The 16,845-nt window shown below is 43.5% G+C and overlaps 1 protein-coding gene across 2 annotated transcripts in view; it reads right to left on the bottom strand.

The window, feature by feature from the left end:
• FYN (FYN proto-oncogene, Src family tyrosine kinase) overlaps positions 1-16,845 on the bottom strand; it is a 117,060-nt gene that overhangs the window by 25,461 nt on the left and 74,754 nt on the right. Inside the window, exons 5-10 of one of the 2 annotated variants that reach the window (XM_068985356.1) lie at positions 15,897-16,000; positions 14,793-14,942; positions 12,063-12,227; positions 8,848-9,027; positions 6,637-6,713; positions 6,398-6,551 (exon numbers count right to left, since the gene is read on the bottom strand). In XM_068985356.1, the coding sequence (XP_068841457.1) occupies positions 6,398-6,551; positions 6,637-6,713; positions 8,848-9,027; positions 12,063-12,227; positions 14,793-14,942; positions 15,897-16,000 (830 nt within the window). Of the gene's footprint in view, positions 1-6,397; positions 6,552-6,636; positions 6,714-8,847; positions 9,028-11,527; positions 11,684-12,062; positions 12,228-14,792; positions 14,943-15,896; positions 16,001-16,845 lie in introns of both variants that reach the window. The other variant, XM_068985357.1, reaches the window with a different exon arrangement.

Genomic DNA, 16,845 nt, shown 5'->3' with positions numbered 1-16,845 from the left:
TGAAATACGAAATCTGAAAGAAACAGGGATCTGCTTCTTCCTGACTGTGTTTGTCAACCTAGCTGCCTGCTTGTTTGTGTTAAATGGCTACTGTGCTTTTTGAATCCAAAATCTGATTATATTTAATTAGTACAGGCATCTGGGATTTCTAATACACAAAGAGTTATTAAAGTAACAAATCTTTCTAAAATATGTTCTCCATGAAAGAATGTGTTAATTTATGCAGCAACAATTTTTTAACATGAAATAATTAACATGAAAACTGCAACAATTATGAATTCTTTGCAGTCTAATTTATATGGGAATTTTCCTCCAGATAATAATCTATTCAACCTAAACCCTCATTTGAACAGACGTATTTTTCTTCTATTTAATACATAAACCTAAACCTACAGCAGGTTTTATACAAAGTCCTAAGTGCCCGTTTCCATACATTCCAAAGGTCTAAAGATTAAACAGGGCTTTGACATTTGCTTTCTCAGCAATGATCCTGTCATTAACTTAGACCTTGAAAAACCCCAGAAAACCCCCAAACCCCAAATAAACCTAAAACACAGAGCAACTCTTAAGTTCCCATCTTTGGAATGATTCAAATCAGGAGAAGAAAGGGTTAAATAGGCAGGTCCTTTTTGCGGGAGACCCTGATGGAGGGGGTAGGGAAAGACAGAGAGAGAGAGAGAGAGAGAGAGAACGCTATTAACACCCCAGTGGATCAACAGTAGTGATGTTACTATTGCTACTACTAGTAACTAAAATTATACAACTGTCAGCTCAGCATCTGCTTTGCGCTGTGTTTTCTGTGTGTTCTCAGGGAAGCCATACAACAATTCTCTGATATAGATAACTATTATCATCCCTGTTTTTAGAGGAGGAAATAAAGGCTCAGAAAAGTTAAGTAACTCATCCAAGGCCTCACAACTCAGCAGTGATGCTAATACTCACATCAGGATAACTTGATTTCACGGGTCACACGCTAAACCAATCCAGTCCCTGCCATCTCTGGAATGCATATTTGCACATGCATGTGGGTGTGCACGTGCACACACGCATGCACAACCTCAGTGACACTGCTGAGAATGTCCATCAGATGTTCAGACTTGACAAGATCAAAAATAATGGAGGTAGGGACGGTTCTCAACAGAGAAGGCAAATCTGAGAAAAAACAAAACTCTGCTGGAGAGGCTGGTGAGTAGACCACCAACTCTCAGCTGTGTGCAGAGGGGCCCTTGGGCATGCAGATAAACCAAATGGCACCTGCCCGGACCAATGGAATTGGCTGTAAAAAAATGAAATATATTATTTTTCTTACAAGAATAATTATTCTTTAGTGTTCCTTATTAGCTTTTTCCTTAAAAAGAATTTTTAGTTAAGTAAATAAAGATCTCTTTCAAGGCAAATGTATATCACACACAAAAAGTTCGGGTTACAAGAATGGTTTATATTTCATAACCCTCCAACAGTTTTTATAGAGAGCCCGTTTAATTCTCACACTAATTATGTGAGGTAATTATTTTTATTATCTCCATTTTACGGATGCTAAAAAATGAGGCTCAGAAAGGTTAACTGATTTGCCTGGGGACACACCAACCTTGTAAGAAACAGCTAGTTCAAACTCGGGCTTCCTGACTGCCAGCCACAGCTTCCGCAGCCTCACCATGCTGCCTTAGTGGCCTAAAGAGAAGTAAAACCCTATACAACACAGGGACTATGTATTCTATCTTTAAAGATAAGGCCACAAAACCTGCTGGGCAGTACAGGTCTGTCCTAAGACCAACAATTCCACTACTAGAACTACACCCAGAAGAGAGGAGGACATGAGCACCACCACAGCAGCTAATTTCATAAAGTCTCCCAGTTAGAAATACCAGGAGAATGGATACGTGGATCTATCTGTAAATGGACTACTACTGAGCAAAGAAAAGGAAGGACCTACTGTTTTATGCAGCAACATGGATGAATCGCACAATGACGCAGAAGAAACTAGACACAAAAGACTGGTACTGAATGATTTGTTTATATGAAGATCAGTTACAGGGAAAAGGAATCTCTGGTGGCAGAAGTAAAACAGGGTCTACTTTTGGGAGTGCTGACTGTCTAGAAGAGGATGAGGAGGTCTTTAGGGGGCTGGCAGTGTTTGTTATCCTCATCTGTGGGTAATTTCAAGGGCGTCCGCATATGTAAAAATTCCCTGAGTTGTATACTTCAGACCTATTCATTTTATTGTACATATATTATGACTCAAAAAAAAAAAATGTGTCCACAAAAGCTAATCATTCTGATATGTAAGCTATGTCTATCTGAGCTTGTTAGGTTTAAATCAGTATTCGTCAGCACCGAGCTTCCTAAAAGCTCAGGGAGAAACTTTTTTTCAAGAATTCTCGCATGGTCTGTCTGTGTGGGACCTCTGGGGAACTGGTGGCAGGAGGGGCTGTGATCAGACCTCAAGTGAGGGTGCAGGCAGCATGGGGGTGAGAAGCCATGGTTGGCTGAGGGGTGGTGATGTGGGGAGGAGTCCTCGGAGGTGAGGACCCGTGGCCATGGGACCGGGTGAGGGCACCCCCACTGACCTCTCTGGGCTTGGACATCAAACTCGGCCACAACTACCTTAAGCTCAACAAATCCCAAACCAAACCAAACTCACCCTTGTTCTTGGAAAAGAAAACCTTCTTCCTGACTCACTCACGCCTGTTGCTGGCAACTGCATCGTCATGACCACTCATGTCTGACCACAGGGAATTAGCTCTGATCCCTCTCTCCCTTTCCCGGATGGTGGCTGAGCCTTTCCACGTGTCTCTGGCCAATCTGGAATTTGTTTATTCCTCAAGAACCTAGTCTTGTCCAGGACAGAATAACAAGAGTCCTTTTTGTTTACCAGTTGCTACATGCCAGGTACTGTGCTAAACAATTTACATGTGCTGTTTCACTTAATCTTTGCAAAAACGAAAGCACAAAACAGGGAAAGTATGTTTCCACTTTACAGACAAGCAAGCAAAGGTGTGGAAAAGTTAGGTAATGTGCCCAAGGCCCCAGAGCTGGTGGGTGATGGGGTGGGTTTCAGATCTCATCTGACTCCATGCTGGCAGCTTGCCCCGGTTTAGTCTTTGGCTTCTTTTGCTCAGGAGCTCCTATCAAAGCCCCTTCACTTTGAAGGGCACTCAAATAATGACGGTTGCCATTACCTGGAGATCCAGATTGGACAGAAGACCTAACTGCTGTCACTGGGGGACATGCAGAGGTAAGAAAATGAACGATACCAAATGATTGCTAGTTGCCTCCAGAATGCTACTGGCAGAGGACCACCATCCCCAACTCTGGGCCTGGTCTTGACCTTCTCCCTGATACGGGGCTGCCGCTTACAATCCAGTGGGGCAGGGAGGGGAAGACAAAGGAACTCAGGAGCAGCTGTTTAACCCAGGTCCCAAATCCCATTCTGCAGGTGCCTGGGGAAATGCCAGCTCATCCACCAGATAGGAGGAGGGAGAGACATTTCAGCGAGCCCTTAGATGGGAACCTCACCACTGTGTTGAGAAACAACAGTCACCCACAGTCTGAAAATATCTGTGATCGGCACACACTTCTCAACACTGCCCACACTTCCATAAACAAGATGCGGCCTGGCTGAGGCCAGTGGGGAACATAAAACCGGGCTTATAAATATTTTCAGGCACACGGAGCAGCTGTCTGGAAGCACTGACTAATTCCCCGCAGAAACTTTAGCATGAAGCATGCATGCCATCTGCAGAGCACGCCAGTGGATACACACTGGGCCCTTCCTGCCTCGTAAAGCGGCCTGGGCACAGGGCAGACCCCTGGAGGTGTTCTGTAAGAAGCTGGGCTGACCTGGAGCTGGCAGATGAAGGTCTTCCAACTCCCCTCACATGCACTTTAGAAGCTGCCTCTTAAAAGTGCTTCTATAAAATAAAGGGGAAAAGGAGCTTATGACTAATCCTCTCAACTTTTAAATTTTTCTCTTCTTTCAATCACTGTCCTGATGAGAGGCAGTCAGCATAGCATAAGAGGATAGATGCAACAGGACCAGCCATGCCTGAACCCAAACGCTGACTCTGCCCCTTGGCTAGCTGTGTGGCTTTGTCTGTCACTCAGCCTCTCTGAGCCTGGATCTATCTTTCCCACTCCACTCCTCACATTTGCCCGCCTGGACCTGGCACTGGGTAGGTTTCCTATAAACACCCCTGCTCCTTCTTTGTCCTCTGTTGCAACATTTCTTTTATTCTCCTGGCCAATCCCAGGGCCCCAGTCTTTGTTTTTTCCTCCCCAGTTTAATTCTCTAGTCCATAGGGTTGCAAAGAGTTGGACATGACTGAAGCGACTTAGCACACAGAAGATACTTGTAAAAGGGAAGAGAGAAGAAAAAAGAATTGGAAGAGGGAAGGGTCTATTTGGAAATTAAGGGTGTGAAGCTGGCCCTCTGAAGGGCATCAGGACAACATCTGGGAAGGTGATGGAGCTGGAGAGGACACCACCAGAAAGACAATCGGGAGGAAGGCAGGACGGGGGGGCTGGGGTTCAGGGCAGCCGCACAGCCCTGCTCCACAGCAGCAGCGCACTTTGAGGGGACTGCAGCGAGCGCTCCTGACGTGCCTTCCCCCAGACGCCAATCACCCAGGGCCACAGCCTGGGCATCTCACCCCATGAACTAAACACCCAGCCCTGTCAACAGCACCCCTGCCAGCATGCTCGGGCTTCAGGCCCTGCCAACGTTCTCATTTATTGATGACTCAAGGGTGCTAATGACAAATTCCAGACAGTCCAGAGCCTGGGGGGAATGGGAGAAACAAATCCTGAACTGCTCCCTCCAGCCCCAAAACACTCGCACACGGAAGCATGCTGACGCAACTCACTCCTTCCTAAACCAAAGACTCAGGTCTCTCAACCTTCACCTGCTCGCCTCTCCTTCTGGGTCTGTGAGCTGGGATCTGACAGGTTTGCCTCGGGGTAAACTCTCTCATTTAGGGCCAGGTCTCAGACCCGGGGGCACTTCAGACCCTCTCAGCTCATCCTGACTAAAATCGTGCTCACAGTCCTCTCTGGACTGCAGCGCCAATCAAAGCTGCCCACGTGCCTTTGATTAGTGATCCGGCATACCATCTGGCCCTGCACTGTGTGTGTGTGTGCGTGTGTGCATATGCACATGTGCATGTGTGTGATGAACGGGCATGCTCAACGTGTCGGCCTTTGGCTCCAAGACAAGAACTGCCACATATTGGGGAAATTCAAATAGCCGAGCTGTCTGACCGACATGTAATTTAGCCTTTGGACAGTATCTGTAGTGGCAGGGTCTTAGTTTAGCATTTTTTCCCCTCATCGCTTGAGACTGCCAAGAAGGATAAAAGGAGGGAAAAACTGGCAAGAAATGAAAGAATTAGAAAAGAAGGCGAGAAAGAAGAAGTGCAGAACTAACCATTATAGCCTCCAGTGGATAACACCGCCCTGTAACCTATTCCAGTCATTGCTCAGCCTTGCTCAGAATGACTGGGTTTTGGTTAAGAACAACGATGAAGCTGACCCCTCTTCCTTCAGACATGTTATGTTCACCATGAAGAGCCTATGTTCCACTGCAAACTGCACACTTAATTCCACACATTTACCCTTTGACCACTGTGTGAAGTTCTGGAAGAAAGGAAGTAACCCTGGGAATTCCTTCTCTCCTATCTAGTACTCTAGAAGAACCTGAAAAGCTGTCCCACTGCAGTGGCTGTTGGTTTGAGATGTATTTTACCTGGAGGCTGATTTCTATAAATCTTCTGAAAGGGTGGAATGGAGGGGGATGATTCAAGGAAGCAGAGCTTTTCGAGTGACTCTTGTTCTCTGCTGTTGGCCCTCTAGACCCCCTCTCTACCTGTCTTCTCCCTGCTCGGGGCCCATCTGGACTGTCAGTGGCTCCTCTGACTGCTGGCTCTAGCTGGGCTTGGCAGGAGACCTGCAGGAGGGCTGAAGAGAGCCTGGGCGTGACTCCCCCAGAGGCCTGTCTCAGCCAGCGGTGGTCTCCACGCACAGCTGCTCCTTCTTAGTTCTGGAGCTGTTACAAGCTCTGGGAGGCCGCATCACGCCCTGCTGGTTTTCTTAAACCCTGCCTGCGCTGTCGCAAATAACTCCTTTATTAAATTCTCCAGTGAGAGTGCCTTCTGTTTTGGCTGAGACTCTGACGGAATGATGAGCGGCTTCCTGACTGCTCTCCTGGCCTTCCACACCCTCTCCTCGAAAGGCAGAGGGTCAACTGACCCACTACGGTCTCCCATCTGCAGTGCAGTCAGATTCCTGCCAGATCAAGAAGGAAAAACCCAGCTGAAGAATGACATTCTGAATATTTTCTGGAGGAAAGGAGGGAAGGGATGTGCAAGATGGGATCACGAGACTTCCTCATTCAAGCGCCCACCTTGTCTTGCCGTGTACTCATTGTCCTCGATCAACCTGGCCAATCCGAAGTCAGCGATCTTGCAAATTAGTCCATTTCCCACGAGAATGTTTGCTGACCGCAGGTCTCTGTGGATGTAATTCATGCGCTCGATGTACGCCATTCCCGCGGCAACCTGCGTAGACCGGGGAAATGCACATTACAGGTGACTCCACGGCACTCACTCGCTGGTAAATCTAAGGCAGGAATCGAGGGCCTACCTGTGCTGCCATATCCACAAGGTTTGGTAATTTCAGAGCTCTTCCTTCTCCATCTTTTAAGAAATCGAGTAAACTTCCTATGAAGAAAACATAAAGTCATTTTGATTTCCTTTGAAAGGTCAAAATTCCCAATGAAGGGCTGTATTTGGTTTTCTTATTAGAAGGAATGAGGTAATCAGAGGAAATGAGGCTATCAGTGAAAACAAGGTTCACACATAAAAACTGGGCAGAAAAAAAACTGTGCACTGGAGGCTGCAGTTTTACCTTTTAAAAGTAAACAGTGGTGACTCCAATTCTAAGGACAACAAAAATGGGATGAAGCTAGAAGAAACAGGACTTCATAAGAAGCAGCCTTAAATGAGATTAAAGGCTGAACCACTTCAATCTCACTCCCGACAGTCCTGCTCAAGAGTGATGTGGAGAAAACAGCGCCCAGATGAGTGGTTCCCAATACGTGGTCCCGGACCAGCAAGAATGGCAACCCCTGGGGAACCAGTTGGAAACACAAACTCTCAGAACCCATCCCACATCTACAGAATCAGATGCTTGGGAGTTTTGGCCCAGAAACTTATATTTTGAGAAGCCCATTAGATCAATGGTTCCCAGTCTTTTTGGTACCAGGGACAAGCTTCTTTAAAGACAATTTTTCCATGGACTTGGGGGTGGCAGATGATTTAGGGATGATTCAAGCACATTCTATTTATTGTGTATTTTATTTCTATTATTATTACATCAGTTCCACCTCAGATCATCAGACATTAGCTCTCAAAGGTTGGGGACCCCTGTATTAGGTGATTCTGACATATAGTAAAGCGTACAATCAGTGGCTCAGCTTATTGACAGATTTTTAAATCAAGAAAAGGGTATCTGAGGAATACAGGGTTGGGGTAGGTGGCTCCTCACATTAGATCATGGCCAATCAGGCCTTGAAAGATACCTGAAACCAAAGGCTGGAGCTTCAGAGCCAGTGTGATGACTCCGCCTAAGGAGCTCAGAATGAACACTGGGGCTGAAGCAATCATGGGCAGAGGCTGGAGGTTCATGTGATCACTGGTATTTTTTTTCATGCTTTAATCACAAAGTTATTTACCAAATAACCAAATACAAAGGACAAACAATCTGCCAGGGAATAATTCCAAATATATTTTAATAGAAAGTACATGGAAAGGGAAAAATTGTACTGGTGTCATCAGATGTACAATGCATTGCCTTTTAAGGCTGTTTCTTGTTTGGTTCATCTATTTTTCCAAAACAAAGTGATCTGTGGTCTTATCCCCAACAATATTGCTTTGATTAGAAAGACAAAGAGAGAGAGAAAAAGAATGAGACTATAATGTGCTCTTTAAAAGTATGTCTTTCACATCGGATGTTTAAGAAGAGAGCTAAAGAAAAAAAAAAGGTGTTGAAAAGATGGAGGCTAAACTTAACCCAGAGCTCAGTGTCTGATGTTAATTGTTCAGCCTTGCAAAAATATTTAATTTAAAAAAAATTTGTAAGAAAGTAATTTATTATTAAGATGGTTAAGCTGTGTATGCCACAAAACCTTTCATAACACAATTTCTTACTTTTATGCTTCTGTACACAAAAAGGCATTTTCAAACAAAATTTTACTGCAAAACAAGTTTTGAACCGATGTGATTAAAAAAAACTCACCCTTGATGAGGGTTTCCAACATGGTCAAGGTTGTGGTATCTTGAGTGGGGGACTCAAGACAGACAAAGGTGGTAGGAATGAGGCAGGAGAGATGAATACCTTAAAACTGTATAGCCTCATATCTTTGTTTGAAAAAAATTTAATTTTTAACATAAGCTGAACCATTCCAGATAACAGCAAACTTTTATAGCCCTCTGTATCAACGGCAACCCACTCCAGTATTCTTGCCTGGAAAAGCCCATGGGGTTGCAAAGAGTCAGACACGACTACACATGCATGCACTGATCACTCCGATACTAAAAATGAATTACTTCAGTTATGGAGAGGAGCTGGAAATCCTGACATGTGCAAAGCATGCAAAGGAATCTGGGGGTCAAACTCAAGGTCACTGTCTGTTCGTACAACGTTTTCGCCAGTGAGCACATACTTTGTGCTTCCTGACAAAGAATGCTTGACTCATGGAGGAAGGAGGGAAAAAGCAGGCAGGGAGCTCCATTCCCCTCCCGGAGACAAGCCTGCAGGTCCCTGTGAGGGGGAGCCCGAGAGGCCCAGTCCAACCTTTATTCATGTACTCGGTGACGATGTAGATGGGCTCTTCGGACACCACGGCATACAGCTGGACCAGTTTGTCGTGCTTCAACTTCTTCATGATCTGCGCCTCCTCAAGGAATGATTCAGGGGACATTGTGCCTGGTTTAAGAGTCTTTATGGCTACTTTTGTGTTTCCATTCCAGGTACCTGCAGACACCCCAAAATAGTAAGTCAAACCAAAGATCCTCTTTGGATGGGAAAAAAACCTTTTTAATGAGTAGTTATTTGTATAAAGTTAGACTTTAAGTTTAAAGAAAACTTAATAGAGTTGTTGTTGTTGAACAAAGACAATCAAATGCAAGGACTCTGTCAAGTATTTTCAACAGGAAAATTGTGTTTACTTACAGGTTATGTCATGGTTTACAAGTCTTTAAAAATTTTTCCTATTTTGATATATATCACTTTCCTTTTCTGGTTCAGCCACGTGATCACAAATTTGTATCAAAAGCTCTGGATACTTCATTTTTTTTCCTTCTAGTAGTTTTTGAGATATGATTGATACATGGCACTGTATCAGTTTAAGTTGTAAAGCATAATGATTTAATTTACATACATCATGGAGTGACTATTACAGTTAAGTTTAGTGAAATCCATCATCTCAGATAGATACAAACTTAAATACAAATAAATTTTTTTCTTGTGATGAGAATTCTTGGGATTTATCCCCTAAACAATTTTCATAGATAATATACAGGATGTTAATTATATTTACTTAGCATGTAGTACATTAGATCACTGGTACTTTCTGGATACTTCTTTATAAGGATGAACTTCTAGGGGTTAGAACAGGACTGGCCTTCAGTGGCCATCCAATAGCCGTCCCTTAGACAGGAGGATGAGCATGGAAGAAATGACATTAAGTCCTATTTTCTGGGGTGTGCCATTTTAAAATATATGACACCACACTAAGGAAGTTTGGAAATTACCTCTAGACTTTCAGTTGTCAGCCAGGGATGAGCTACTTGACTGAGTCCTTGAGAAGTTGAACTAAATGTGCTGAGAAGTATTGGCAAGAAGCTTTTGGTCTACTTGCCAATACTTCAACCACGAAAAGAAAATTCCTCAAGTTTACTGATGGTCAGCCACAGGAACAATGATTTCTATTAGACTGGAAAAATTAAACAGCAGCTAAGAGGGAAAAGAAATATTTAAAACTTCACATGTGTAAAATAATCTAGGAGTTTCAGAGGCGAGCCTGGTTTGATCCTCATCATTTACCTCATCTGTAAAATATAGAAATGGAACTGGATTATCTTTCCAGTCTCTTTTAGCACCAAAATTTAAAGAAGCCCCACTAAATCCTATGTGTATCCATTATTAGTCCTATGACTTTGAATTAAAACTATAAGGTAAACTGAAAAATCTACTAAGTTAGATTATATCATTTTCTATTTGGAAAAGAAGGCTGGTTTAAATTAACTTTACATTGAATATAATTAATCCTAGAACTAAACGATTCTATAAATTGGAACAAGTCTTGTCATCCTGTTAAAAACATGGTTCATATAATCACAACATGCAACCCAGAAAAATGTAAATTATCAAAGGATAAGTGCCTTAAAAAAGAGTTCATTGAAATCTTATAGAAAACTGACCACTAAACATAAATGGGAAATCTGACAACTAGCAAGTGGTCTGTGTGAGTGTTTTAGCATCCCTGAAATTTTAACAGTGTGAGATCATCCTCTCTAATATCACCTGGTTACCTAGATAACCTTCCATCCTGATCCTGAGAGTTAGATTACAGATAGAGAGAGACACAATAAGTCGACTCGGAAAGCGATTATATTAATAATGATAATACTTACTATAATGGCATATACATACTCATCCACGTGTATATCTGAGGGGGGGTGTCTCTCTCTCCCGCTCTCTATATGTAGTAGTTACTAGTTGTCAAGTCCCATTCTAAGTGCTTTAACTACATTAAACCTTTTAATGCAGATCACACCTAAGTACCTACACCCACACAAATCAACAGGTACCAACCTATGCTTTTGCTTTTAAGTAATGTAGCTTTCAATTGCATCTAGGAAAGTAAGGAGCAGGATTCCATAAGCAGCAGCATGGCCTTATTGACAGATGTTTCTGGGTGTTTTAAAGCAGTGGGGAAGGCCAGAGAAGTTGGCCTGGCCAAAGAGAACCAAATTAAGAGAGAAGAACGCGTGTCTACCAAGTACCTGCCGTTTGCCGTGGAGATATACTATGCCATATCACCCTCAAGGTAATCCTATGAAGTAGGTATTATTTCAGTTTTACAGATGAGGTAACTGAGGTTCAAAGAGATGAAACAAGCCCCATGCCCATGGTTAATCAGCTGGAACAGATTCAAATCCAGGCTACTGAGGAAAAAAGCCCATGGTCTTTTCCTACATTAGCCCATCTGTAGAATCTTACCTTCCCACATCTTAGGAAGAGGAAACATCATTCTTACTGTACTGGTTTTCTGTTCTGTGTGCCTTAATTAACCACATGAAGCAAGATGGGAGGGAATAACCTGAATGGCCTGTAACCATCTAGCCATCCAGGTCAAGCATCTTGGTCCCACCAGCTGTGTGTGTGTGTGTGTGTGTGTGTGTGTGTGTTGAAAATCGCCTTTTAGCTGGCTTTGAGATGCAGCCAAAACTAAATGTGCCCTCTGCCTTACCAAGCCACACTTCAGCGAAACACCCCTGACCCAGCTTCTTCTCCAGATTCAGGGAATCACGTGCAACTTCCCAAGCATCTTTAGACAATCCAGAAGTTTGTGGGGTACAACTCGATGCAATCACAGTTAAGTTAAAACACAAACCATCAGCTTTCTCTACAGGAAAGGGAATTAATAAAGAAAACACAGTCCTTATAATCCATAATCATGCATGCACTAGAAAAGATGGGAGGTGACGGGCCCTTTAGGGCGAAACTGTTCATTTTGCCAACATTTGCAGTTGGAAATGAAGGCATTTGGTGCAGGCTAGAATATTCCTTGTACCATTTACTGGTTTATGAATTGAGGCTCATATAATAGTATCATTTGAGCCATCTGCCAATCTTAATCAGAGTTCTGAAATCAAAATCCAAATTATTCGTAATTCATATTCTTTTCCTGGCCAAAAAAGTCTTTATTTTCACCTTCCATCTTTGATGTTTGGGACTTCCCCAAACGAGAAAGCTAGTAATAGAGTAATTGAGGCTTGGCATACCCATCCATACTTCCCCAAACTGCCCATTTCCCAGTCTCTTGATCAACTGCAGGGATTCTCGAGGGATTTCCCAGACATCTTTGGTTTTGACAGACAGATCGGTAAGCCGTGGCATCCCTTTGTGACAGGGAACTACTAGGCGGCAGCAGAGGCCTGCGGCTCTCTCTGACGGAGCGAGGACAGCGGCGGGAGAGGAAGAGAAAAGCAAACACGTGAAACAACACTTACAGGGGCACAAACCCAGCCAGCGCACAGTGTTACTCAGAACAGTGCTGTGTCAGCAGAGAACTACACACGTGTTGGAAGATTAGACACCACACACTGAAATGTGCTCGCTGGAAGCAGAACAGAAGACGTTTTGGATTTCGATGACTGCGTACACCCAGGTCTAGTATATTCTATACACAGATACAGGTTCAGGCTGCTCTGGTGTCTGTGCTTACGAAATAAGAAAAATGTTTGCAGCCCAGCGTGCTAATAACATGTCTTCTGAAACTCTGCAGATAACCTCGACTGATTTCAAAAGGTACATTTGAACCACAGAACGTCAGCACAACTGTCTTTTGCTGCTGTCTCATATCAAGGGCGTGGGGACTCTCTTTGCTATGAATATACTTAAAATTGTAGCTTCGGTACAGGCTTCTTGTACAGAACGTCAGACTATTATAAACAAGGCTGGAGATTACACCTGGCGAGGGAAAAAAGAGGTCCTATTTCTCTAGCGATTTCTCTGACAATTTGAACTGACTCTATTCTGCCAGTCAGCTACTCTTGCTTCTTTGAAATCTTCCATTAAAAAAAAAAATCTTTATAACAGTCTCCGATGTATAATTTAGGAGTCTGGCTTGAAAGGAGAAAGAATGGGAACTAAAATTTGCAGAAACTCAAGGGTGTGAGAGAACTCTATTTCCTATGAAAAAGAGGAAGGAAAAAAGTCATGATCACTTATAGGTTATTTGGAGGATTTTTCCCTTTTCTTCTCTCTCTCTTTAAAGTCTTTTAGACTGTAGCAGTGCTAAGGGGAAATTGTCTAAATGCCAAGCTAAACATCGGTCAGGTGAGAACGTTGACAATGGACAGGGACTCAGGCAGTGACGAAAGCTGCAGAGAGCCTGGCCTGAGCTGGCCACGCCCCAATGGAGGCCCCTCTGCTCCGGGGACACAGAATGTAGTGCTGTCGCTTTTGCTCCAGGAACCAGCTGCAAGTTCCTTTTTATTCCTTTCTTTTTGACAGAATCAGGTTCTCAGACATTTAGGCAGGAAATTATTTATGTGTCAATATTTCAAAGGCATTTTATTGTGTGAGGGAGAGAAAGAGGCAAGGGGAGAAGCCAATATAAAAACAAATCTGTCTCGAGATGGATTTTTTTTTTTTTGAGATTAAAAAGTGTCTATTGCTCCTCACATCCCTTCTCTCCTTCCAGCTTTATGATGTTATTAAGGTGCCCTTTCCAACACAATATTTTCAAATGATCCAAGCCCTGGGGATCCAGCTGACGTCTGGCTGTAATGAAATATATTTAGGCATTTGAGAGATCCTTACCACATGTGGGTATTTTGAGCACGTCCTTTAATCTCAGGGAGATATTTTGCTTCATTTCTCCTAAGTATTTCATTAGAATCCACACCAATGAAAGTGACCCCCTCCCCTAATCAACAAGCTTGGCAAGTGTTGTTAATGTTTTTTCATTTGCTCTTTAGTGCCCAGGATCAATAGACAGATATTTCTTAGTGCCATTTTCAAGAAACTGCCTTTTTTGGTGCTAAACAATAACACACACATATTTTTAAATGAATGAGCATAGGGCAATAGTGGAAATCAAGCCATGTAGTATTTTGGAGTCTTGTCATTATCCTAAAGAATAACAAAAAATGTACCTATGGGTCACATAAAAACTATTGGGTTATAGACCTCTATGTGGACATGCATATGTCTATCCACTGGTGTGTATATATTGATATAGCGGGGTTGACTTGCTAATCTAGGAAAGAAAGCAATCATTTTAACAACTGCATGTACAATCACCCTCTTTAATAAAATGTACAAATCACACACCTAAACACCTAATAATTATATGTTTCTAGGAACAACAGACTGATGGTGATGTCTGGGTGTTAGGACAGAGATTGATCTACTACTTAAAAGTTTAATTTAATACAATAGCTGTAACAGCTCTAGGAGCTGTGGGTCATATACATCTAAGTCTAGTTAGTAAACGGAAGCATTGGTGGGGAAGTAGGAATGAGAAATGGATGGCGCAAGTCATCTAGTGTATGCGTGCGCAGCCCTTCCTGCTGAGGGAAGTGATGGTAGGAACACCCCACCCCCTCTAGGAGGCCCCATGGATGGAGTTCCCCCAGAGACAGCACCTTCTTCCTTTCACAGCTTCCAAACTATATATACTGCAGGGGAGCAGGAAGCGATAACTTCCAAGGATTTAAAGACGAAGACGAAAAAACAAACAGCTTTTAGAATTTAACCTATTGCTTTCTAGTTGAGGAACGAGAATGGTCTGTATTTTGACAAACATATGGAACTAACAATAACTGTGAAGGTAAAAATAGTGAGAACCTATTCGGCCAAGCCTCATCTTGAGAGCCTAGCAAAGAAGACTATTTTCCTAGTGCCTTTGCGATATATTTGCTATACCACTTTCCCTTTTCCCACTCTTTCCTCACTCCCTCCCTCCAGCATCCAAATGGTTAGTAGCCAGTTAGAATTCACCTTACCTGAGTAATGTTGTACAAGCTGCTGAAGGGTTTCAAACTGGGCCCGGGTGGTAATATAGTATCCACCGTTGTCAAGTTTGCGAATTTTATAATGTTTGACATGGTCTCCTTTCATATCATCCCAGTCACGGATAGAAAGTGAATAGGCACCTGGGAGACGTGCAAAGCATCAGCAGCTCCAATCATTTTGAATGCCAATTTCTTTTTGGGGGACTCATTTACTTAGAGTATTCTGATTGATAATTATCAAGAGGAGACATACACACCACACACACATCCATTCAGCAACATAGGAAGAAAATAATTTTTTCCTGCTAATGTCAGAAGACATTAGTAATAAAATGATTCTACCGTTGGGAATGAAAGCTCCCTGGATTTTTTTTTTCTACGAGAAGTCTATTCAGTATACTTGTACTGGTGAACTCGGCATAGACCCAGCTCCCCCAGGGGAAGATAAGGGAAGCACAGATGCTCATGGCCGAGACTGCTGTCCTAGTCTGGGTTATCCACGGAGCATCACCAAGTCAGGGGTGGTGTGTACTGAAAGAAATCCAAGGGCTGATTCTCTAGAATGGAGCTTCCGATTCTTGCTTCACAACACTTTTCACAGGAGCAGATAACCAGTAGTCTGGTTGTTCAAGCTAGAAGGCCACTGCTGTTTCCTTGGCCTAGCTCCTCTAATGAGTTGTTAAATAACGAGAAGCAAATGGAGGAAGAGAAGTCCTCGGTTGTGGAAAAAAAGGAAATGAAAAAAAAAAAAAAAACAAAACAACCTGTGTGATGGGCGCCTGAGGAACTAAGAGTTTCAGAAAATCCTAATTCTAAAGGACTTCTGAACGCTCTGTGATCTTGTGTGCCTGGAGGGGAGAAGCAGCCCAGCCCGTTTCGGGAGGAAGGCCTTGGTTTCCAGCCTCTGTAGTCCTTTCGGAACTGTCTGCAGTTCTAGAGCCTGGAGGGGAATAACTGAAAATAGGACTCTGCTAGCGAGGCAGAGAGGATATGTGCCATTTAAAAATCCTTGTACATTAGAGATAAGCCTTTCATCCCCTCTGACTAATCCACAGATTTGAATGACAAGCCAACGCCTTCAACTCGTTATCTTACCTTTGGTGGTTTCACTCTCACGGATAAGAAAGGTACCCCGTGGGTTTCCAAAGGACAAAAGCTGTCGCTCAGCATCTTTCCGGCCGAGTTTTCCAAAGTACCACCTGTAAATGAGATCAAGGGAAGGAGACATTGTCTACCGATCATTTGCCAAAGTGGAACAGTGCCCATGCTTCCTCCTCACCTCCAAGTTCCTCCTTAGCCTCCCCCGTGTGTTTTTCCTAGCTTCATCTAGCTCCCTTTCAATCTATTCCTGATTCCATCCCTAATCCACCCCTTTCATGCCTGAAAAACAATCAGATTTGAATCGCAGGTTATTTTTCTTCCTTCCAGAGATGATGGGAAACCGGTGGCTTTATGTTGCAAGTATCGCCTGCATGAACAAAAAGAAAAAACCCCAGACCTTGTTTTGAAATGGCAGCTGCAGGACACCCTGCCCATGAGCTTCTACAAGACCCTGGATTTTTGAGCATCATTACAACCCTTGGCAAATAACAAAACACAGTCTTAGTGTACATAAAGATCATTAATCAAGCATTAAAAAAAAAAGCCCATTGGAATGGCTAAACAGTATTTTCAGTAGCTTCCTACCTATAGGAACTCTGAAAGAAAGAGGTCAAGACTATCCCTCATTTGAGAGGACTGCTGTCCCCGGATGCCTGTGACTCTTGTCTTCCTGCTCAGCAGCAGGAAGGACCTGGTAAGAGGCATCTTCTGAGTGGTGGTGCTGCGACCTGCCACACGTGACCTCTGGCACAGTGGCAGGCCCGCGTTACTATGCACAGTCAACCAGCTCAGCCTTAAAAATGGCTCGGTGTCACAGACGTGTTCCTCCTCTCCCTGTAATATCACTCCCGTGCCACTTCAGGAAGCGTTGCATCAAGTCGCCTCCTGGCCTTCCTTCTTCATCTTGCACCTCTCCCCATACTCTCCAGCTGTAAGCCCAGCC

The sequence above is a fragment of the Capricornis sumatraensis genome, chromosome 13 (assembly GCF_032405125.1).
Source record: "Capricornis sumatraensis isolate serow.1 chromosome 13, serow.2, whole genome shotgun sequence".
NCBI classification, from domain to species: Eukaryota; Metazoa; Chordata; class Mammalia; order Artiodactyla; family Bovidae; genus Capricornis; species Capricornis sumatraensis.
The sequence above is the reverse complement of the archived record's forward strand: the minus strand, read 5'-3'. Positions and strand labels throughout refer to the sequence as shown.